This window comes from Chiloscyllium plagiosum, chromosome 12 (assembly GCF_004010195.1).
Source record: "Chiloscyllium plagiosum isolate BGI_BamShark_2017 chromosome 12, ASM401019v2, whole genome shotgun sequence".
Lineage (NCBI taxonomy): Eukaryota > Metazoa > Chordata > Chondrichthyes > Orectolobiformes > Hemiscylliidae > Chiloscyllium > Chiloscyllium plagiosum.
Window position 1 is genome coordinate 84,457,586 of NC_057721.1, and position 24,860 is coordinate 84,482,445.

Here is a 24,860-nt window from a genome sequence, read left to right on the forward strand (position 1 = left end):
CCGCTGCAGTTGCCTCTGTGGGGCAAGTCTCCAAGTAGTGGGTGCGCGCACACACACACAGACAGACACAGACACAGATACAGACACAGACACAACATAGACACAGACACAGACACAGACACAGACACAAACATAGACACAGACACAGATACAGATACAGACACAGACACAGACGTAGACACAGACACAGATACAGACATAGACACAGATACAGATACAGACACAGATACAGACACAGAGACAGACATAGACACAGATAGATACAGACACAGATACAGACACAGACACAGATACAGACACAGACACGAACAGAGATACAGATACAGACACAGACATAGACACAGACACAGTTACAGACACAGACACAGATGCAGACACAGACACTCCTACTGGAATCCTTCTGTCCTGCAATTCTGTGTTTCAGTGACAAAGCTGTCTTCACTTCACACAGCATATACATTAAAAAGATTCTACAATCTAAAACCACCTGAAATGAGTTAATTGTAACTTGTAGCCATCATGATATGAATATATAGCAATGAGTTCATGGTAATTATATTTGTCAGAGTTAAGATCATTAAATCCAGTAATGATTGGATAGTAATTCTATCTATCCTTGAGTTACTGATAATTGTACTCTTCGAGTTAGTTAATAACCAGCAATAAGTTAATTGTAATTTTCTCAATTTTTGAATTAATGATTATTACACCCATTGCTGAATTATTGGTGGCTGTATCTGCCTTTGAGATAGAACCTTAAAGCACAGAATGAGATCTCTTTGTTCATGTACCTCACCCACTCAGCTTTCCTTTATCTACCTTTTGGAAAGATTATCCATTTCATATTTTTCAGATTTACCTTGCAATTTTTACAAAGCTTTGTCGGTTTGTATTTTGAAAATTCTCTGTGCTCTTAACATTTTAACACTCATTGTATATATTTCCTTTCTACAACCGTTCCCACAAAATAAGTTCATCAGAACTATTTGTTCAATTTCCTGATACATCTCTATCCTCCTACAGTTCTCCTGCAAATTCAGGGGTGTTTTTTGGGAATGTTATGCCTGCTACTCCCTGCCTTTTAACTGCAATCACTTTGTTCCCTGATTTCATATGAAGTTCATAGCCTTCACCAATAACCTCAACAAGTTATTAAATGGTTAGGGCATGACTCGCTTTGCAATTCCATGCTGGGCTCCAGAATTAGCCCCTGTCTTTCCAAGGCACCCACCTTTTGAAAGATTTCCTCTCGATTCAGGACAGCAAGATCAGAAAGGAGATGGAATGGCTATTACAACAGATAGGGTGAGCAGAAAGAAAAACACCGAGGAGGTAGCCTGGAGACATTCCTGATGGAGTGAATTTAGAGAGTATGTTGCCAATTGTGGGCGAATCCAAATCTAGGGATTACAATTACAAATAACAAGATTTCAACCAGTGATAAATCCAGTAGGAAATGCATTGGAGTTGTCTCTCTCCTGACAGTGTGAGATAATGGTACTCGCTAGCACAGTGTGGGGTTAAGGTGACTGTTACTGCTGCAGCTAAGGTGATGTGAGACGAGTACATGAGAAGGAAAGGACCAGATGAAAGTGTTGATAGGGTTGGCTGAATTATCCTGGTGTACAGCACTGACCAGTCGGATCACGTGTTAATTTCTCTGGGTTGGATTTCATGTCCTTTCCGAGGATTTTACAGCAGAAACACACTGTGTCATCGGCGATGAGCTGTTGGCTTTGTATCGTTTTGCCATGTTTGATATCAGGGTGACCTCCAGGGTCAAGTTTTCAGTGCAGCAGGAACATTAATCATTAGCTTTCCACCTTGATCACCACCCCTAGAGAAACTTGCTGGTTCATTTCAGAGATTCTCTTTTACCCCTTTATTCATTTACAGTCAGGTTTTCAGCAGAATTGAGCAAGACTACATTGATGAGTATCAAGTAATATGCTGATCTCTCCTGAACCCATTCACAGCTCCTGGGGGAAATAAACAATCAGAAGACTGTCTCTGGGTGAAAACTGCCCTGAATTTACACATGGGGGGGGTGGGCGGTGGCGGTATGGGGAGGGTGTAGTGTTGAAGTTCAAGGGAGATGTGAGCAGTGAGTATTTTACACAGAGAGCAGTGGGAGTGTGGAACACGATGCTGGGGTGGGGTGGATGCACATATGATAGGGGCAGTTAAGGGACTTTTAGATAAGCACATGGATATACAAGGAATGGAGGGTTATGGGCCAAGGGCAGGCAGAAGGGATTTGTTTTATTTGGCATCGTGTTTGGTACAACATGGTGGACTGTTCCTGTGCTGTATTATTCTCTGTTCAACGTTCTACACTGGCAATGTCTCTAATCTCCTCCCCAACTCCAACATTATATATTCAAAATGGGTTCTGGTCAAATTTAATAAAAACTGCAAACACCTCTTCTGCAACCTCCTTAGTTTAAATGTGGAGATGCTGGTGTTGGACTGGGCTGGACAAAGTTAAAGATCACACAACACCAGGTTTAATTGGAAGCACTAGCTTTCAGAGCACTGCTCCTTCATCAGGTAGCTAGTGGGGCAGGATCATAGGACACAGAATTTGTAGAAAAAGATCACAATGTCATACAATTGCAATGATATATTGAACAAACCTAGATTACTGTTGAGTCTTGAATCACTTAGAATGGGATGCAGGTTTCAATTGATTAATATGTACATCCCAGACCTTATTTCAAGTCACATTCTCGAGATAATATAAGATTTTTATTACAAAATGGTGATATCTCAGCTCAGACAATGCATTAAAGGTGTGAGGTTAGAATCTGTCTGTATCTCAATCTTGAGTCAGACTGGTTCTATTTCCAAAGTAGGAATTTATAAAATGTCACATGGACTGACTGCTTCAAGTAATTGAGCAGTATTTATGTTAAACAGCAGTATTTCACTGAAGCATCTATTAGAGTCATAGAGGCAGACAGCATAGAAACAGGCCCATTGACCCACTGTGTCGATGCTGATCAACAAACTACACTAATCCCATTTACCTCCACTTGGTCCATAGCCCTCTATCTGCTCATCCAGATGTTTCTTAAATGTTGCCAGGGTACCTGCCTCCACTCCCCTCTCAGGTAGCACCTTCCATTATTCCACCACACTCTGGGTGAAAAAGATTCTCACAATCTACCCTGTCTATGTCTCTCATAATCTTGTATCCCTCAATCAGACCCCCCCCCCCCAGCCTCCTGTGCTCCAGGGAAAACGAACCCAGTCTATCAAGTCTCTCCTCATAACTTGAGATTTCCCATCCCAGGCAACATCCTGATGATTCTCCTCTGCCCGTTTTCCAGTGCACTCACATCCTTCTGATAGTGTGGTGACCACAACTGCAGACATTATTCCACCTGTGGTCTAACCTATGTTTTAGAAAGTGTAACATGACTTCCTTACTCCTCTATTCTACGCCCAGCTCATGAAGGCAAGCATCCTGTAACCTTTCTTCGTCACCCTGTCTCCCTGTGCTAACACCTTCAGGGATCTATGGACTTGTACACCAAGGTCCCTTTGTTCCTCAATATTCCCTGGGGATCTATCATTCATTGTGTATATCATTCTCTTGTTAGACCTCCCAAAATGCATCACCTCACCCTCATCAGATGGAACTAAATTCCATTGGCCATTGCTCTGTTGGATTTTCCAGCTGATCAATGTAAGCCTATAGCCTGAGACCATCCTCTTGTTATCAACAACAATTTTTACCTTATCTACAAACTTACTAATTACACCCTTTCCCTTCACACCCAGCATGGGACCCAGCACTGATCCCTGTGGTACACCTCTGGTCACAGGCTTCCAATCACAAACACAACGCCCCCACCATCACTCTTTGTCTCTAATTTACAGCCAATTTTGGATCCAGTTGCCAACTTGGCTTAGATCCCATGGGATCTACCATTTTGGACCAGCCTTCCACATGGGACCTTGTCCTGGCTAAAGCCATATAAACCATATCAACCACACCACCTTCCTCACTGTACTGAGTCATTGTTTCAAAAAACTCAATTAAATTAGCCAGACAGAATCTCCCTCTAACAAATCCATACTGACTATCACTGATCAATCCCTGCCTTTTAAAGTGTTGATTAATTCTGTCCTTTAGATTTTTTTTCCAATACTTTCCTTACCATTGATGTCAGACTAACTGATCTGTAATTGCCTGGCCTATCCTTGATGCCCTTCTTGAGTAAAGAATACACATTAGCTATCTGGCACTTCATCTTTGACACACCAGGACCCCCACCAGGACTCCTCTATTGCCTTCCATAGCAGTCTGGGATGCATCTCATCAGGCCCTGCTAAAACATCTAATGTCTCCTCCTTGTTAATCTTGACAGGTTCAAAGCCTCACCATCCCAATTGAAATCTCTGGCTACAATATCTTTCGGTTTTTGTGAATACAGATGAGCAATGTTCATTTAAGGCATCATCTACATCCACTGGCTCCAGATTAGGTTAAAACAATGACTGCAGATGCTGGAAACCAGATTCTGGATCAGTGGTGCTGGAAGAGCACAGCAGTTCAGACAGCATCCGAGGAGCAGACGAATCGACGTTTCAGGCAAAAGCCCTTCATCACGTCGATTTTGCTGCTCCTCGGATGCTGCCTGAACTTCTGTGCTCTTCCAGCACCACTAATCCAAAATCCATGTACAGATTGCCCGTTTGATCTCTCCTAGGTCCCATTCTTTCCCTGGTCATCCTCTTGCTCTTAATATACTTATAAAAAGCCTTGGGGTTTTCCTTAATCCTTTCAGCCAAAGATATTTGGTTGCCCGTGTTTGGCCTCCTACTTTTTATTTTAAACACCCCTTCCTTTTCATCACACCCACCAGGGAATTTTACCTCTGTGAAGCCTACATCAAACTCTCTGGGAAATATCAATATTTCCTGACTATACTTTGACAGATTGACCTTAGATTCTAAGGAAATATTTGTGGGAGGATGCTCTACAGCCATCTTTGTTTGCACAGGGCTATGTCGATGATCTTAGTCTCCACCTCAGTGTGCAACATTGTGAGAGATCTGGACAGCATGTCACTGTGCAGGCTGTGGAAGGAGGAATGACAATAAGTTCAAGTAATTGCACAGGTTTAATTGCTTGCATCCTGTATATTTGTCAAAATGACTATTTCATGCACACCAAAATCAACATTTTAACCTGATGTTGCATCAGTCAATCTGCTACAAGACATAGACCAGTTGTTCCAGTTTCTAACTGAGCAGAGTTTTATTGTCCAACTGTTTTTCACCAACTTGGTGCATTCCACGTTCCTGGATTTGAGTTTCAGGTTCAGATCTTCTGCCTCTTGTTTTGAACAGGATCATACTTTCTTTATCGCAATTAGACTTTCTCTCTGAATTGATAACATCCAACTGAATAGTTCTTCAAGGTCTGGCCTGACTATTCAAGCAGTTGGTTATGTGACATGTCTTAGATATTTTACAGAATCATACCACATCCTTCAGTTTAACTCCTGAAGTATGTAGCCACTAACAAAGGACTTAACTCCTGAGAGAGTCATGGCATCATATAGCATGGAAAAGACCCCTGGGACCAACTCACCCATGTTGAACAAGTTCCGAAACTGAACTAATCCCGTTTGCCTGTGTTTCTTCCATTTCTCTCAAAACTTTTCCTATTCATGGACCTGTCCAAATATTGTAACTGTACCTGCATCGATCACAGCATCAAGAAAATCCCTGCCATTTCCTTTGGCATGGTAGTCAGCATGTCCAGCAGCAAACATTCTGACCTTGAAGCAAAACTTGTGGCAGCTTATTTGACTAAAACCATAAAACCAAGTCAGTCAGTGTTCTTTACTCACTGACAGCCACCTGTAAGTACAGAGAGTCATTAACCAGAAGACACAGATTGACAGAAAAACAAGGGAGGGGCTGTTTTGTTCAGCAGGATGTTGTGATCTCAAATGCAGTGTCTGTGAGGATGCTGAACAGTAAATAGCTACAAGTGAGTCACGACTATGGGAGGAGTCAACATGAGGGTCACTTGGATTACAACCGAGTAGTTCACTCCCAGCTCGATGTGGATCTCCCTACACTGGGCAGGTCAAGCTGTTTCTCTGCCTGCTTTTGTTAGGCCCAGATTATACTGTACATCCATTGTACATCACTAGCCCCTTTTTTGTGCAGAATGTTTGAATAAAAAAGACCACTCACCAATGACTTTTTCCACACAGAACTTTCCGATTAAACACGACCCACTCACCCTTGTCCTTTCTCCTTCACGGTATTGGCGTGGCCTCACTGATCTTTCTAAGTGTTACTCCAATATACTCAGCTCGGTGCTGCTATTCACTGAGAGAGACCGGCCTGCTCAGATACTCTCCAGCAGCTCAGATACTCTCCAGCAGCTCTGGTGCCAATATTGTACTCTGCCACCTCGGGATGGGCAGTGTGGGCTGGCAGCAAGGGCACTGGCAGGGTGGCAGTGGGATGGTGGTGAATGCTGCTGCTGCTCCATGGTTCAAACTCTGTGGAGATGTTCTCTACACGCCCAGCATCTGTACTGACCCGCAGAGTACCAACTGCTGCAGAGCTGTGATCATACAAACTCAGGTATCAGTGGGAGAGAACACTCCAACCTCTCCTGAAAACACAAAGACAGGCAGCATTGGAAGCAGAGCAGGTGGAAACCAGAAACTATACCATGACAAATGGCAGTGCAGTGTGCAGGGCAATGTGAGGCCATTCAGTTTGGATCATGTGATGGAACAGGGCACGTTTTAAACTGCAGCAACCTCGGGAGATCTTGGTGGGGGGGTGCGGGTCCACCGACACAGAGAATTCAAATGTCAGGAAAAGGTACAAGAATAATCAAAAAGGCTGATTGGACACTGTAGGTCTGGAGTCAAATATAGGGCCCGGCTGTGTTAGGATGGCAGATTTCCATCCCGAAGGCCACATGAAATGAAAATAGGCTGTTCACCCCCCTCAGTCCAGCTCTGTCGTTCTATAGAACCATTTGGGATCCTTTTCTTTAGTCACGTACAGGATGTGGGTGTCTCTGGCTGGCCCAGCATTTATTGCCCATCCCCAGTTGCCCCTTGAGAAGGTGGGGGTGAGCTGCCTTCTTGACCCGCTGCAGTCCATCTGCTGTAGGTAGACTATCCCCCAGGGTTCTGAAGGACATAGCTGAGGCAATTGTAGAGGCATTGCTGATGGTCTTTCAGGGATCACTGGAGTCGGGGAAGGTCCCACAGGACTGGAAAATGGCTAATGTACCAGCCCTGTTTAAGAAGGGGAGGGAGGAGGAAAACAGAAACTATAGGCTGCTTAGCCTGACCTCGGTCATTGGTAAGATTTTAGAGTCCGTTATTAAAGATGAGGTTGTGGAGTAGATGAACTACACAGTAAAATAGGGCTGAGTCAGCACAGCTTCATCAAGGAAGGTCCCACCTGACAAATCTGATGGAATTCTTTGAGGAGGTAATGAACAGGTTAGACAAAAGGGGATCCAATCAACGTGATCTGTTTGGATTTCCAGAAGGTCTTTGACAAAGTGCTGCACAGGAGCCTGCTATATAAGACAAGAGCCCATGGTGTTAGGGGCAAGGTACTGGCCTGGATAGAGGATTGGCTGACTGGCAGAAGGCAGAGAGTGGGGATAAAGGGGTCGTTTTCAGGATGGAGCCAGTGGCTAGTGGTATTCCACAGCGGTCAGTGTTAGGACCACAGCTATTCACGTCACATATTAATGATCAGGACGAAGGAACTGAGGGCATTGTTGCTAATTTTGAGGATGACACAAAGATAGGTGGAGGGACAGACAGTGTTGAGGCAGAGGGACTTGGACAGGCTGGGAGAGCGGGCAAAGGAGTGGCAGATGGAATACAATGTGGGAAAAGGGGAGGTTATGCAGTTTGGTAGGAGGATAGAGGTGTAGACTATTTTCTAAATGGGGAAAGGGTTTGGAAATCTCAAACACAAAGGGACTTGGGAGTCCTAGTTCAGGATTCTCTTAAGGCTAATGTGCAGGTTCAGTTGGCAGTTAGGAAGGCAAATGCAACGTTAGCGTTCACTTCAAGAGAGCTAGAGCAGAGCTAGAGCTGAGCCTGTATAAGACTCTGGTCAGACTGCATTTGGAATGTTGTGAGCAGTTTAGGGCCCTGTATCTAAGGAAGGATGTGCTGGCCTTGGAGAGGGCCGAGAGGAGGTTTACAGGAAAGATCCCGGGGATGAAGAGCTTGTCATATGAGGAATGGGTGAGGAGTCTGGGTCTGTACTGGATGGAATTTAGAAGGATGTGGGCGGGATCTGACTGAAACCGAACAGAATGCTGAGAGGCCTGAATGGAGTGCGCATGGAGAAGATGTTTCAACCCTAGGAGACCCGAAAATGTGTTGCTGGAAAAGCGCTGCAGGTCGGGCAGCATCCAAGGAGCAGGAGAATCGACGTTTCAGGCATGAGGATTCCTGAAGAAGGGCTCATGCCCGAAATGTCGATTCTCCTGCTCCTTGGATGCTGCCTGACCTGCTGTGCTTTTCCAGCAACACATTTTCAGCTCTGATCTCCAGCATCTGCAGACCCCACTTTCTCCTCAACCGTAGGAGAGACTAGGACCCGAGGGCACAGCCTCAGGATGAAGGGACAACCCTTTAGAGCTGAGATGAGGAAGAATTTCTTCTTTCAGAGGCTTCTGAGACTTTGGAACTGCTTGTCACAGAGACTGTGGGGGCAGAGTCCTTGTGCATATTCAGGGCTAGAGATAGATGGACTCTCGATCAGTCGGGGAATCAAGGGGTACAGGGAAAATGCAGGGAAGTGGGTGGGAGGAGTTTCCATAAGACCCTACAACATAGGAGCAGAATTAGGCCATTCGGCCCATCGAGTCTGTTCCACCTTTCGATCATGGCTGATATGTTTCTCAACCCCATTCTCCTGCACTCTCCCCATAACTGTTTGATCCTGTTACCAGTGGGTTAGTGAACTAAATCGGTTTGGCAATAATCTGCAGAGATCACAAGTAAGCAAGTGTTTTATTTCCTGATTATTCTGAAACCTTTTTAAAGCTTCAAGCCAGATTTCCAGCATCGGGTTTTAGGAAACACTTTTCTGCTCAGAAGGTGGTGAAAGATCCTCCACAAACTGCAACTGAACTGGAGAATCAGAGGAAATGGCTTCCAGGTTTAGAGTTTGGTGTTGAGGTGCTGTGTTCCAGAGGGTCTTAGCTTGCCCCCCCTTGGTGTCTGTGCCAGCTGAGGGAAGGATCCCTCTCTCCTCATTCCCAACACCTTCCCATTCACCGAGACTCCCAGCTCTACTCCTCACTGAGAGTCTCTGAGCCCTCTCTCTGAGCTGCCACTGAATATTCTTCCTACTCCCAACGTCTTTCCCAGCCGGAATGTGTCTCCATGTTAACAGGTGCTGACCAGTTCTAGGAAATGCAGACCAATTTTAATGAGGCTATTATTATTATTAATGCTGAGCTTCCAGGACCCCTGAGTGAATTGATTTGCCGTGCTACCTACATGGCCTCCATTGAGTATGAGAGTATTGAAGATCGAGAGCCCTGTACCCACTAAACAGCCTCACCCAACCGTGTCTTCACAGGGAGTAGCAGTGGGGAGTCATTGTATCATTGACTGACTGAGGCCTTGGGAGCTGAGGACTGTGCTCACCTGCCTCACACTCCCCTTCTCCCGAGAGTCGAAACTCATCTCCTGCACAGTTTTATCATTCACTTCCACCTCCTCTCAAACCCATTCCAACCATTCTGGATCCAGATTCCCTGAAGGATCAGATTACAGTCAGAGTGTAGGTGAGTACAGAGATGAGACTCACTGCATGGACAGGAAGCTCCTTGTGTGTACCTTGCTGGACTGTGGGACTGCTGTCTGCGGTCTCTGGGCCAAGTCCTTGTTGGTTGAAGCTAGATGGAAATTTTCGACAAAAGAAGAGAACTCCCCAACCTGAAGGAGGGATGAGTGTATCAACAGCTGGAGCCCCTGTGCAAACCACACTCTGAGTATCAATGCTGTATTTCCCAGGTGGTCACAGCAGAGCACCCACACTGCACAGTGAGAAGAACTCTGTGCTGAAATTAGTCTGAGGTCCTTGTTGCCTGCAAGTATTAACAATCAGCTCCTAGCCAGCACCGCGATTCCACACAGACACATTTAGGACAAAAGCCAATACTCCATTCCACTGTACTGCAACTGGAGTCAGCACCAACCACGCAGAGCAACTCAGCACCACCTGTTCCTGGGCATAGTGCATACAGAGTGCACTGAAGACCCTCATCGACACAGAGGTCTTGGTCAATTCAGTCAATGGGCTAAAGAGTGGCAGATGGAATTTAATTTGGTAAAACAAACAGGGGTAGGGCTTATACAATTAAAAGTGCGGCCTTGGGTAGTATTGTAGAGCAGAGAGACCTTGGCGGGGGCAGGTACATAATTCTTTGAAGTTTGTATCACATGTAGACAGGGTGGCTAAGGAGGTGCTGAGCACACTTGCCTTCATCGTTCAGATCTCTGAGTACAGGAGTTGGGACGTTATGTTGAGGTTGTGCAGAATGTTGGTGAGGATGGTCATAGAGTTATAGTTCATTCTACATACAAACCACCCACTGTGTAAAAAAAATTGCCCCTCGTTTTTTTTAAGATCTTTCTCCTAGCCTATGACCCCTGTCTTAAAATCCCCAGCCTAGGGAAAAGACACCTGTCTATTCTATGCCCCTCATGATTTTATAAACCTCTATAAGATCACTCCTCAATCTCAGACGCTCCAGTGAAAAAAAAAGTTCCAGCCTATTCAGCCTTTCCTGTTAGCTCAAACCCAGTAACCTCCTGGTAAATCCCTCCTGAACTCTCTCTAGTTTAATAATATCCTTCCCATAGCAAGGTGACCAGAACTGGGCACAGTACAGATGACACCAAAACTGGTTACAAATCACACAACACCATGTTACAGTCAAACAGGTTTATTTGGAAGCACTAGCTTTTGGAGCGCCGCTCCTTCCTCAACCTCCACAACCAGCTGATGAAGGAGCAGCGCTCCGAAAGCTAATGCGTCCAAATAAACCTGTTGGACTGTAACCTGGTGTTGTGTGATTTGTAACTTTGTCCATCCCGGTCCAACACTGGCTCCTCCACATCATAGCCACCAAAACTGGTGGCATAGCAGACAGTGAAGAAGGTTTGCTGAGATTACAAAGGGATCCTAGTCAAATGGGTCAATGGGCTGGAAAATGGCAGAAAATGGAGCTCAATCTGGATGAACAAGGGTAGGACTTATACAATTAATGGTGGGGCCTTGGGTAGTGCTGTGGAACAGAGAGACCTAGGGGTTCAGGTACATAATTCTTTGAAGTTTGTGTGATATGCAGGCAGGGTGGTTAAAAGGGCATTTAGCATACCTGCCTTCATTGCTCAGTCCTTTGACGATAGGAGTTGGAATGTCACATGGAGGTTGTACAGGATGTTTGTGAGGCCTCCTCAGGAATACTGTGGACAGTTCTGAGCGCAGTGTTATCAGTGTATTATTAAACTCGAGAGGGTTCAGAAGAGATTTTCTTACACAGACGATGGTTCAGGTGTGGAATGAATTTCCAGAAAACGTGGTGGATGCAGGTACAGTTACAACGTTGAAAAGACATTTGGATAAGTTCATGAATAGGAGAGGTTTGGAGGGATCTGGGCCAGGAGCAGGCAGGTGGGACTAGTTGCGTTTGGGATAATATTCGGCATGGATTGCTGTATCACTCACTGACACTATGATTCGATAGCATTTAGAGATGGGTAATAAATGATGGTCTAGCCAATGACCCCAACAGCTGATGAGGAAATTTAAACAAAACTTGCTCCAATTTTGCTGTTTTTACATTTTCCTTTTCCTTCTGCTGATTAACAAGAGGATGTTGAGGAATAAAGCACGAGGTTAGATACAAAGTAAAGCTCTCTCTACATCATCCCCATCAAACACTTCCAGAACAGAGACAGCACAGGGTTAGATACAGAGTAAAACTCCCTCTACACTGCTTCCTTCACCTACCCCTCCCCCCCACACTCCCCCACACTCCCTTCCAATACTCCCAGGACAAGGACACGAGAAGGTTAGATACAGAGTAAAGTTCCTTCTACACTGCCCCCACCATTACAGGCATCAGGCTGGTGAGTTTCTCCTGTGCTCTGTCCATGAGAAGTCCATCCCTTCTGAGACAGGGGGACCAGACCTGGCCACAGTACAGCGTGTGTGAGGAAGACTCTTTGCTGCAGTGCTCACATCCGCTGGTAGTAACAGCCCTGGCCTGTGAGGTTCCTAAGGCTCATCATCAAAGGCACCAATGTCCATATGCACATCCACATTTCCTCATCTCTCTCTCCATTTGAGAAATAGTCTGCACCTCTATTTCTGCTGCTAAAGTATTCATCCACAATACATTCCTCTCAAAAAATATCCCTGCAACATCCTTGCATCTTCCTCATATCTCACATTTCCTCTTTATTTTGTATCATTGACAAACTTGAAAATATTACAATTGGTCCCTGAATCCAGATATTTTCTTATCAACCTGTTCAGACATGAATGGCACACCTCTGGAATAGGTGGTACTGGAACCAGGGCCTCCTGGCTCAGCGTTAGGAACACTACCACTGCATCACAACCTGATGAAGGGCTTTTGCCCCAAAACATCGATTTTCCTGCTCCCCAGATGCTGCCTGACCTGCTGTGCTTTTCCAGCACCACACTCTTTGACTCTAAACTCCAGCATCTGCAGTACCCACTTTCTCCTCCATGGCCAACACTGACCAGAGAAGCATTTATTGCCCAGAGGGCATTGGAGAGCTATCCACATTACTGTGGGTCTAGAGCCACGTGTAGACCAGACCAGGTAAAGATGGCAGATTTCCTTCCCTTACAGACACATGTGAACCTGACAGGTTTTCCCTCACAACAGTTTCATGTTCATTATTCGATCTTTATTCCTGCCTCGGGCAACTCTCTGTGTGGAGTTTGCACGTTCTCCCTGTGTCTGCGTGGGTTTCCTCCGGGTGCTCGGTTTCCTCCCACAGTCCAAAGATGGTCAGGCCAGGTGAATTGGCCATGCTAAATTGCCCATAGTGTTAGGTGGATTAGTCATGGGTAAATGAAAGGGAATGGGTGTGTCGCTCTTCGGAGGGTTGGTGTGGACTTGTTGGGCCGAAGGGCCTGTTTCCACACTGTAGGAAATCTAACCTTAATTTCAGGTGATTATTGCTGAATTTAAATTCCACTGTCAACCATAGCAGGTTTCGAACTTGGGTCCCCAGGACAGGAGCTGGCTGAGTGGTTAAAGGTGCCTGTGTGCAGATCATTGACACAGACTGTGTCCATTCACCCGATGCCAGGGCTGTTGAGAAATCTGGAACAGCATGGAATATGGAGTGAGGTCACAGATCAACAATAAACTGCTCCTTTATGATCTTATTGAAAACAGAGTTGGCTCAGAGCTCTTAATGGGGTGATGTAACTATATCTTTGCCATCTGTGATATTTTATCAAATGCAGCTCACATTACCTCGGCCTTGTTTTGATTTATTATAGATGTACCTTCAGTGAAGATTGATTTCTCCAGGAACTTTGCACGAGAGGGAGATGAATTGAGGCTGGAGTGCCGTGCTACTGGGAACCCAACGTGAGTGAATATTGTTCCGCCTGACCCATCCGTTTACAGGATGGCCCCTCCTGGGATCTCTGACTCAATCTCCAGCCCAAGCTGCTGCGAGAGAGCAATGGGTGCCCTTTCCGAGGTGCTGTCAGGTAGTGAAAGTCTTGATGAGCTGCCTGAGCTGACAGATGGATTATGTGTGTCACTGGGCTCCTGGGTGAATAGTTAGAAAGGTACAGAAAGAGGCCTTTTGGCCCATTGATTCTCTGCTGGCTCACTCTGCATCCAACAGATTCCCAGTGTCCAGTAAAACAAGAGTGACTGTGGCTCTATTTCCAGCATAATAACACTATATTAATCAAAGAATCATTCATATCTCACACAATCATCCATTACACCTGGATGTTTTACCAACGTCTGCAAATCTGTGCTTTTGGTTACTGGCCCATTTGCCACAGGAAACAGTGTAGTTTCTAATCTTTCTAAGGCATTCATCAGCCCTATCTCCATAACCTCCCCCAAGTGTACAGACAGTCTCCCAGAGATCACGGTGTCACTAATTCTGGGCTCTTGTGTGTAAATGCTGTACTGTCCCTGGCTGACTTTACAGTTGCCTCAGTTTCAATCTCTAAAACAACCCCTTCACACCCTCACAAACTCACACTCCTGCTTTTCACCTGCTCAAAGCTCTCCTCTTTCAGCTCTGTAAACCTGAGGGATACGGGGAGAGGGAGGAGATTGAGGGGTACGGGGAGAGGGAGGGGATTGAGGAGTACGGGGAGAGGGAGGGGATTGAGGGGTACGGGGAGAGGGAGGGGATTGAGGAGTACGGGGAGAGGGAGGGGATTGAGGGGTACGGGGAGAGGGAGGGGATTGAGGAGTACGGGGAGAGGGAGGGGATTGAGGGGTACGGGGAGAGGGAGGGGATTGAGGAGTACGGGGAGAGGGAGGGGATTGAGGGGTACGGGGAGAGGGAGGGGATTGAGGAGTACGGGGAGAGGGAGGGGATTGAGGGGTACGGGGAGAGGGAGGGGATTGAGGAGTACGGGGAGAGGGAGGGGATTGAGGGGTACGGGGAGAGGGAGGGGATTGAGGAGTACGGGGAGAGGGAGGGGATTGAGGGGTACGGGGAGAGGGAGGGGATTGAGGAGTACGGGGAGAGGGAGGGGATTGAGGGGTACGGGGAGAGGGAGGGGATTGAGGAGTACGGGGAGAGGGAGGGGATTGAGGGGTACGGGGAGAGGGAGGGGATTGAGGGGTACGGGGAGAGGGAGGGGATTGAGGGGTACGGGGAGAGGGAGGGGATTGAGGGGTACGGGGAGAGGGAGGGGATTGAGGGGTACGGGGAGAGGGAGGGGATTGAGGGGTACGGGGAGAGGGAGGGGATTGAGGGGTACGGGGAGAGGGAGGGGATTGAGGGGTACGGGGAGAGGGAGGGGATTGAGGGGTACGGGGAGAGGGAGGGGATTGAGGGGTACGGGGAGAGGGAGGGGATTGAGGGGTACGGGGAGAGGGAGGGGATTGAGGGGTACGGGGAGAGGGAGGGGATTGAGGGGTACGGGGAGAGGGAGGGGATTGAGGGGTACGGGGAGAGGGAGGGGATTGAGGGGTACGGGGAGAGGGAGGGGATTGAGGGGTACGGGGAGAGGGAGGGGATTGAGGGGTACGGGGAGAGGGAGGGGATTGAGGGGTACGGGGAGAGGGAGGGGATTGAGGGGTACGGGGAGAGGGAGGGGATTGAGGGGTACGGGGAGAGGGAGGGGATTGAGGGGTACGGGGAGAGGGAGGGGATTGAGGGGTACGGGGAGAGGGAGGGGATTGAGGGGTACGGGGAGAGGGAGGGGATTGAGGGGTACGGGGAGAGGGAGGGGATTGAGGGGTACGGGGAGAGGGAGGGGATTGAGGGGTACGGGGAGAGGGAGGGGATTGAGGGGTACGGGGAGAGGGAGGGGATTGAGGGGTACGGGGAGAGGGAGGGGATTGAGGGGTACGGGGAGAGGGAGGGGATTGAGGGGTACGGGGAGAGGGAGGGGATTGAGGGGTACGGGGAGAGGGAGGGGATTGAGGGGTACGGGGAGAGGGAGGGGATTGAGGGGTACGGGGAGAGGGAGGGGATTGAGGGGTACGGGGAGAGGGAGGGGATTGAGGGGTACGGGGAGAGGGAGGGGATTGAGGGGTACGGGGAGAGGGAGGGGATTGAGGGGTACGGGGAGAGGGAGGGGATTGAGGGGTACGGGGAGAGGGAGGGGATTGAGGGGTACGGGGAGAGGGAGGGGATTGAGGGGTACGGGGAGAGGGAGGGGATTGAGGGGTACGGGGAGAGGGAGAGGGAGGGATGGAGGGATATGGGGAGGGAGGGATGGAGGGATATGGGGAGCGGGTGAGTCAGTTTGAAAGGATTTGCATTTGTTCCACCTTTTTGTTACTTATTCTGGGAGCAGTCAGCTGTAAACTGCTCGGGTGTGAAGGGGAGATGGGGTTTGGCTTTGGAAAGAGCTGGAAATATTTCCTGATTGCTGCTGAGAAAACGAGCCGCATTGCTCTGGGATAACTCTGCCTCATCAATATGGAAGCGATGTTGAGAGATTAAAGGTGGAAAGATTGATGAACCACATATTGGCAACGAAAGGGAACTTGCCCTTTGAGACTGTCTCTGTTTGTGAGTTAGGGGGAGTGAGAGGTATGCAGTCTAACCTCATCCCAAACACTGTCATTGTCAGTGTCTAATCGCTCATATACGGAGCATACAGCTGACAATCTGAAATGAGTTCCAAATGTCAAGTTTGTTCCAAGAGGGGATGAACGGTCCTTTATTTTCATCTAATTTAATATGAAATTGGCAATTTCATTCAGAAATGCCACAACTTGGAGCAATCAGAAATGAGAAAATGTCAAAAAGAATGAAACTTTACAATCCACACCGAATAGGACCGAAGTATACTCACAGTCATTGCAGAGGGAGCTTTACTCTAACCCCGTGCTGTCCCTGTCCTGGGAGTGTTTGATGGGGGGATCCGTGTAGAGGGAGCTTTACTCTGTATCTAACCCCGTGCTGTCCCTGTCCTGGGAGTGCTTGATGGGGGGATCCGTGTAGAGGGAGCTTTACTTTGTATCTAACCCCGTGCTGTCCCTGTCCTGAGAGTGTTTGATGGGGGACAGTGTAGAGGGACCTTTACTCTGTATCTAACCCCGTGCTGTCCCTGTTCTGGGACTGTTTGATGGGGACAGTGTAGAGAGAGCTTTACTCCGTATCTAACCCAGTGCTGTCCCTGTCCCTGGGAGTGTTTGATGGGGGACAGTTTAGAGGGACCTTTACTCTGTATCTAACCCCGTGCTGTCCCTGTCCTGGGAGTGTTTGATGGGGACAGTGTAGAGGGAGCTTTACTCTATATCTAACCCCGTGCTGTCCCTGTCCTAAGAGTGTTTGATGGGGGACAGTGTAGAGGGACCTTTACTCTGTATCTAACCCCGTGCTGTCCCTGTTCTGAGAGTGTTTGATGGGGGACAGTGTAGAGGGACCTTTACTCTGTATCTAACCCTGTGCTGTCCCTGTTCTGGGACATTCTGTATCTAACCCAGAGTGTTTGATGGGGGGATCAGTGTAGAGGAAGCTTTACACTGTATCTGACCCCATGCCGTCCCTTTCGTGGGAGTGTTTGATGGGGATGGTATAGAGGGAGCTTTACTCCGTGTCTCATCCCGTGCTGTCCTTGCCCAGGGAGTGTTTGATGGGCACAGTGGAGAAGGTACTGAGTGGGTTCAGCAATGTTTGTGTTATTCTGGCACACAAACAGTCAGTTATTTACTTGAACCAACATCGCTCAGTTCACTGAGTGGAATATTGATCAGAAAAACTACAATAATAAATGACCAGTAAAGTGTAGCAACAGCTTTGACCTGGAAAAGTGTAATACCATCGACAGACAACCACTGAGCACACATTTCATCTTGTGGTGATAGCAGCACTGATTAAAATCAAATACAAGTGATAAAATCAATTTTATTTTAATCTGATATTTGGTATCTCACTTGTAGTTTAATCAGATATTGCAATGTTAACTTGATGAATACAGAACAGAGGTGAATAACTTTGCAGCATTGTAACAGAGGCTGAACCTTACAGTTTCTCTCCTGAAATAGATTCACTCTGTTCAACTATTCAGTAACTGATCATTTCCCGGCAGGATAATCGAGGTGTTCCCATTTTTAATTTGATTGAATGGAGAGGGAAAAAATGTACCTCGTGGCAGGGGACTGTGACCAGAAGGTACAAATTTCACATTTCAACAGCACAGGAAGCTGAAGAGAGATGAGGAGATGATTGTTTTAAGGAGAGAGTTGCTGTGATCAGACGTGAGCTGTCTGAAAGGACAGTGAAAGCAGATCCTATCAGAGGCTTCAAAACGGCGAGCAATCAAAAGGCCTACAGGGAACAAGGCGGGAGATAGGAGTGATAGATTAACTCTTTCAGAGAGCCAGCACGGGTACAAATGGCCGAATAGACTATGTACCATTCCGTGATTTTATTCCACATCACGTTGGCAATGTGTGAGCACCAACAGGCAAGGCCAGACATTTGGCCTGCTCCCTGTCTGGTTCTGGGTGAGATAACTCCAGTAACAATCCCAGAATCACGCAGCTGTGATGGTGCAAAGAGAGGCCATTTGGCCCATTGCGCCTGCACTGGCTCTCTGATCACTTTGATTTAGTGCCAATCCCCTGTCCTTTTCAAATAGTCCACAGTCCGTTTACATAATCATCCAATCTCTCTTGCATCCTTTCATCCCTTCACTGGTTCCACTATATCTCCAGGCAGTGCATTCCATTTCTGAAATACTGCAGTGTTCCTCACCTCACGATTGGCTTCTTCTACAAATCACTTTAACCCTGTGCAATCAGGATTTTAATCAGAGTGGGAACAGCTTCTCTCTCTCTCTCTACTCTGTCCAGCCCCTTTCATGATTTTGAAAACCTCCGTTAGATCCCCTGTCAGACTCTTCCTCTCCAACTTCCCCATTCTGGCCTCTTGACTGAACTGTCCTGTTCCTTATCTGCAGCCTCTCCAACAAATTCCCCATCCTTCCTGTAACGCGGAACAGCCTGTCACTGACTGTGAGAGCAATATACAGATAGGCTAGTCACCCCAGCAAACACACCTATTTCAAGCCAGGGGTCACATGCAGTATGTCAGAGGAACTAAGTTGACACTCCTCACAAAGGCTAATCCCCAAAATACCTCCAATCAAAGCAGGGAACTTACCCAGTCACTCCCAAAACAATGGGGGCAACCAACAAAGATTCCATCATGGGAGGGCTTCAGGCTGGCAGCCGTTGGGAGGGTGGGAGAGAGTTACTTTAGTTTTGCCTCATGGAAGGAAGTGTCCATAGGAGGCCTCAAGTGTTTGATCTCTCTGTGGGAGTCTGAATGGGGCAGAGGCTGATACTCCAGTTGAGCCTGAGTTAGGTTTCCAACCACACACCTAGTCCTTTCCCAAGATCACCTCCTTCATGCCATCAGCCATCTCTGCCGTTTGGCTTAGTTCTACTCTGGCTGAAATCCTCAGCTCTGCTTCTGTCTGGTCAAGAATCCTTTTCACAAGGCAGTCATTGAATGGTTCACAGTCATCTGGCAGCTGGAATGAAGTGTTCACATCCTGGAGAGGGACAGTCAGGTGTGAGGCTTTAATTGCCTTTTTTGTTCAGCACAGTTTTTGTGATGTATTCATTCTGTGAAAGTGGGTATCACTAACCAGGTCCAGTATTTACTGCCCATCCCTAATTGACCCTTGAGGAGGTGGGGGTGAGCTGCCTTCTGGAACCACTGCAGTCCACCTGCTGTAGTTAACCTACAATGCCCTTGGGGAGGGAGTTCCAGGATTTTGACCCAGTGACAGTGAAGGAACAGCAATATATTTCCAAGTCAGGATGGTGAGTGGCTTGGAGGGGAACTTGCAGAAGGTGGTATCTGCTGCCCTTGTCCTTCTCAATGGAAGGGGTCATGGGTTTGGAAGGTGCTGTCAAAACTGTTGTTACTGAAGAACTCACTCATGTCTATGTTTGGGTTTAAGGAGCTTTTTTTTGGTTCGGTTACAAAATCCAATGAAGTGCTGGGAGGTAAATTTTGACCAGCTCCTGAAAATTGGTCAAGGCCTTTTCTACTACTTCCTTTTGGGATTTTTAAAAGTTGGCTTCTTTTTAAATGTAATGTGTCCATGCTGAAGGACTGGCTACAGAGTCACTGGTATCTGAAGCTTGGTTACCTTTCCTAACCATGAATGACCCTCACTAGGTGACAGTTACCATTGCTATGTTATATCCCATCACTAACCCCTGCCTCTGTCCCTCTTCCACAAGGTCAGTGAGTCACCTTATTGAGGTCAGGTGCAGGAATACTCTGCTCATGGCCTGTCTGTGAACAGCTCATCTCAGGAGATGAACTGGGACAGGCGATTACAGATTGCACTGCATGAGATTCCATCATGCTTTTCGACTGGGTATTGACCCCATTTCTTCTCATGTCTCTTCATAACTCTTCTGTTCACAGTTGTGTCCCCTCCCACTTCTCAACAAAAGGTCTTGTCAAACTCTCGAGCCACCCTCCAAGAAAAGCCATCAGTTAAAATTACAAGGTGTTTCAGTTAGTTCAGGATGGTAGCAGGTGAAGGAAGGTTAAGATTCAGAACAGACAAGATGGAATTGATTAACAGAACACACTCAAACTGGTGAATGGCCTCTTGCTGTTCCTCCCCTCCTTTCTAGGCTGTTACACGGGGCATTCACACTGGTCTTAAACTGATATAGGCTGTTTCCTCAGCTGAGCCCTTAGTAGCGGGTGATGAGGCGTGTCCATCACCAGTGAACAGCCCTTGTCCTAACTACATGGAGGAGGACGGAGCATTGACATGTTGCTGCAAGAAGAGTCTGGAGCTCATTGGCTCAATTTCCTGTAACTCCTCCCATATCTTCAGATCCACACTTCATTCAGACAGAACCAAACAACTGGCTCAGACTCATCTCCCATTGGCTGACAGTCACATGACCAATGTTCCCTCAGTTGGGTATCAGAGGGAAGATGGCCGCTCCACCAGGGAAACATCAAACTCTTCAGAAAAACAAAGGGGAAAATCCACAAGTAGACCTTTATCAAGTGAATATTACTCACACATTCATTGGTCACCAATTGTATGGACTTGAAAATAGGAGCAGGCCATTCGGGCCCTTGAACCTGTTCTTTCATTCATCAAGATCACAGTTTGCTCCACCTCCTGATGACCTTTGACTCTTTTGATATTGAAGAATCTATCTAATTGTCCCTATAAAATATTCAATGACCCCACACCCACAACTGTCTGGGAAAGAGAATTCCACAGAGGCACACAACACTCTGACAGAAACAAAATAAATCTCTTCATCTCCACTTTAAATAGGAGACCCCTTAAACTGGGTTCCCGAGTTATTGTGTTCCCTCGTTCTACCCACCCCCCCCCCGACAAGGGAAACATCCCCTCACAATCAGAGTCAAAAACGTGTGGTGCTGGAAAAGCACAGCCAGTCAGGCAGCATCCAAGGAGCAAGAGGGACAACGTTTCGAGCATAAGCTCTTCATCAGGAACATTTATGACTGATCTCCAGGAGCTGCAGTCCTCACTTTCTCCTAATCCTCTCACCATCAGCCTGTCACTGCTGATTCTCCCCCCTCCCCCCAGTGGGTCCAGACAGATACTGTCCACCCTCCCCCCCCAAGTGGGTCCAGACTGATCCTGTCCACCCTCCCCCCCCAAGTGGGTCCAGACTGATCCTGTCCACCCTTTTCTCATGGCAGCTTGCTGTCACTGGAGAATATGAAGCTAGGGCCACTGTATCCTTACCCAGTTTCCCAGCGCTGGGCTGGAGGATTTGCTTTCCATTTGCTCTCACTGCTTTCAGGTAATGGGAGCAGACAGATTGTGTTGGAGGGTGTTCCGGATTGCTCTGGTTAGATAGGATTCGGTAAGGTGGTCAGCAACAAAGAGCAGGCTGCAGTCAGTGGTTTGTGCTGATAGGTCTGTGTATTCACCAGTTCCAATCTCAGAACATTCCCACGCACTAACACAAAAGCATCACTTTCAAGGATTTCCCAGATCAGAATCTATACCACTGTCAGTGACTTGACTGCAGTCTGTACAGACCCTGAAGAGTGCTACGTCGCACTGTCTCCCATGCTGTTGGAAGGCCGTGTGGGCAGTAGGTGCCACTGCTTTAGCAGCCTGACTGACCCTACACCGAGCCGAGCCTCGACACGAGAGGCTGCTCTAACCCAGTTCCTTCCTGGCCAACCTGTGACATTCTTCTCTTCATAGAACACAGAATCTAGAACAGCACACCTCGGGAACTCAGCCGTCAGCCCACCATCTCGGGACCAACAATGCTGCCATTCTAAAGTAATCCCGCCTGCCTTCTCATGGTCCGTATCCCTCCATTCCCTGCCTGTTCCTGTGTCTGCCTAAATGCCTCTTAGACATTGCTATCATCTCTGTGCCCACCATCTCCCCTGGCAGCGTGTTGCAGGCACCTTCCACTCTCTGTGTGAGAAACCTTCTTCCCACGTTTCCCTGCTCACCTTAAACCTCATCTCCCCAACATTCAAGGCAAATGTCCCAATCGTGCAACAAGGATTGACAACACAATGAGTGTTCGTTATCTGAAGATAAGGTGGCACATGTACAGTATTAACTGGGATCTTATTATACAATTCTGAGTTTGACATTACTACGGTGGCACAGTGGTTAGCACTGTTGCCTCACAGCGCCAGAGACCCGGGTTCAATTCCCGCCTCAGGCGACTGACTGTGTGGAGTTTGCACGTTCTCCCCGCGTCTGCGTGGGTTTCCTCCGGGTGCTCCGGTTTCCTCCCACAGTCCAAAGATGTGCAGGTCAGGTGAATTGGCCATGCTAAATTGCCCATAGTGTTAGGTAAGGGGTAAATATAGGGGTATGGGTGGGTTACGCTTCGGCGGGTCGGTGTGGACTTGTTGGGCCGAAGGGCCTGTTTCTACACTGTATTGTAATGTAATCTAATCTACTGCAGACTAGGGTCAGGGGTCACATCCTGTCTTGGTCATCAGTGGTTTAAGATACAGGTGAAAGTCCATCGTAAAGACACATCCACGTAATTTCGCAATGTCAGTCTTTCCTGACCCATCTCAGTCTATCCCAGCCCAATCCAGTTGAACCCAGCCCAACTGCTGTGCTCAGTGCGAGCCCAGCAAGCCACTGTTGGGAGACAGAGGGACAGGTCAATATTTGAACTAAGGGTGAGCTTGTTCCCAGAACAATCCTCATAGGCTCCCAATAACAAGGCAAATGTCCCAATCATGCAACAAGGATTGACAACACAATGAGTGTTCGTTATCTGAAGATAAGGTGGCACATGTACAGTAAATTGTAAGAGTAATAAAAAGATGGGGTACTGGGCTAACGGTCGGATACTTGGTAGTGTGGATGAGCAGAAAGATCTTGGTGTCCATGTACACAAATCTTTGAAAGTTGCCACCCAGGTAAATAGTGCGGTGAAGAAGGCATATGGCGTACTGGCTTTTATTGGTAGAGGAATTGAATTCCGGAGTACTGAGGTAATGTTGCAGTTGTATAAGACTCTGGTGCAGCTGCATCTGGAGTATTGTGTGCAGTTTTGGTCACCATACTATAGGAAGGATGTGGAGGCAATGGAACGGGTGCAGAGGAGGTTTACCAGGATGTTGCCTGGTATGGTAGGAAGATCGTATGAGGAAAGGCTGAGGCACTTGGGGCTGTTTTCATTGGAGAAAAGAAGGTTTAGGGGTGACTTGATAGAGGTGTACAAGATGATTAGGGGTTTAGATAGGGTCGACAGTGAGAATCTTTTTCCACGTATGGAGTCAGCTATTACGAGGGGGTATAGCTTTAAATTAAGGGGTGGTAGGTATAGGACAGGTGTTAGTGGTAGATTCTTTACTCGGATAGTCGTGAGTTCATGGAATGCCCTGCCAGTAGCAGTGGTGGACTTTCCCTCATTATGGGCATTTAAGCGGGCATTGGATAGGCATATGGAGGATAGTGGGCTAGTGTAGGTTAGGTGGGCTTGGATCGGCGCAACATCGAGGGCCAAAGGGCCTGTACTGCGCTGTATTCTTCTATGTTCTAACACACCTGTATCAGCTTCAACTCCTTGTCTGGGAGAGTATCCCAGCAACACCCACCCACCCCCTGCACTATCTCTGTAACCCTGCTTTTCCCATGGCTAACCCACCTACACATCCCTGAACACTGTGGGTAATTTAGCACAGTTAATCCACCTGACCTGCACATCTTTGGACCGTGGGAGGAAACCGGAGCACCCGGAGGAACAAACATGGGGAAAATGTATAAACTGCACACAGACAGTTGCCTGAGGCAGGAGTTGAACCTGGGTCCCTGGTGTGAGGCAGCAGTGCTAACCACTAAGCCACCCTTATAAAAATATGATTTTCAATGCAGAGAAATGTGAGGTGAGACACTTTGTACAAAGAACGTGGAGAGACAATATAAAATCAAGGTGCTACTGTGAAAGGGGACAGGATGCAGGAACAAGAGAGCTGGTGTTTGTGTAGAAATTATTAAAGGTGACAGGACAGGTGGAGAGCACAGTTAATAAAGTGAACAGTGTCCTCAGCTTTATTACAAGGGACATGGAGTACAAGAATAGAAACTGATTCAGAAACTAATTCGACCTCAGCTGGAGAATTGAGTACAACCACAAGAAGTATGTGAAAGTACGGGACAGAGTTCACCAGAGGATTCACAATGGGTTCCAGGGAGGATGGAGATGGTTTGGAGAAGCTGATGTTGTTTCCCGTAGTGATTGTAACACGATCAGTATGTGCACCTCATAGACTGGGAGTTCTCTGAGCGGGAAATACAGTGACTGCAGAGGCTGGAAACCAGAGTCTGGATCAGTGGTGCTGGAAACCAGAGTCTGGATCAGTGGGGCTGGAAACCAGAGTCTGGGTCAGTGGGGCTGGAAACCAGAGTCTGGGTCAGTGGTGCTGGAAACCAGAGTCTGGGTCAGTGGGGCTGGAAACCAGAGTCTGGGTCAGTGGTGCTGGAAGAGCACAGCAGTTCAGGCAGCATCCAAGGAGCAGCAAAATCGACGTTTCGGGCAAAAGCCCTTCATCAGGAATAAAGGCAGAGAGCCTGAAGCGTGGAGAGATAAG

At 47.5% G+C, this 24,860-nt stretch overlaps 1 protein-coding gene across 1 annotated transcript in view; it reads left to right on the forward strand.

Moving 5' to 3' along the window:
* The window catches only part of LOC122554859 (cell adhesion molecule 2-like), an 802,068-nt gene that overhangs the window by 768,376 nt on the left and 8,832 nt on the right, over nucleotides 1-24,860 (forward strand). The window contains exon 5 of the mRNA XM_043700205.1: nucleotides 13,588-13,678. Coding sequence (XP_043556140.1) covers nucleotides 13,588-13,678 — 91 coding nt within the window. The remainder of the gene's footprint in view (nucleotides 1-13,587; nucleotides 13,679-24,860) is intronic.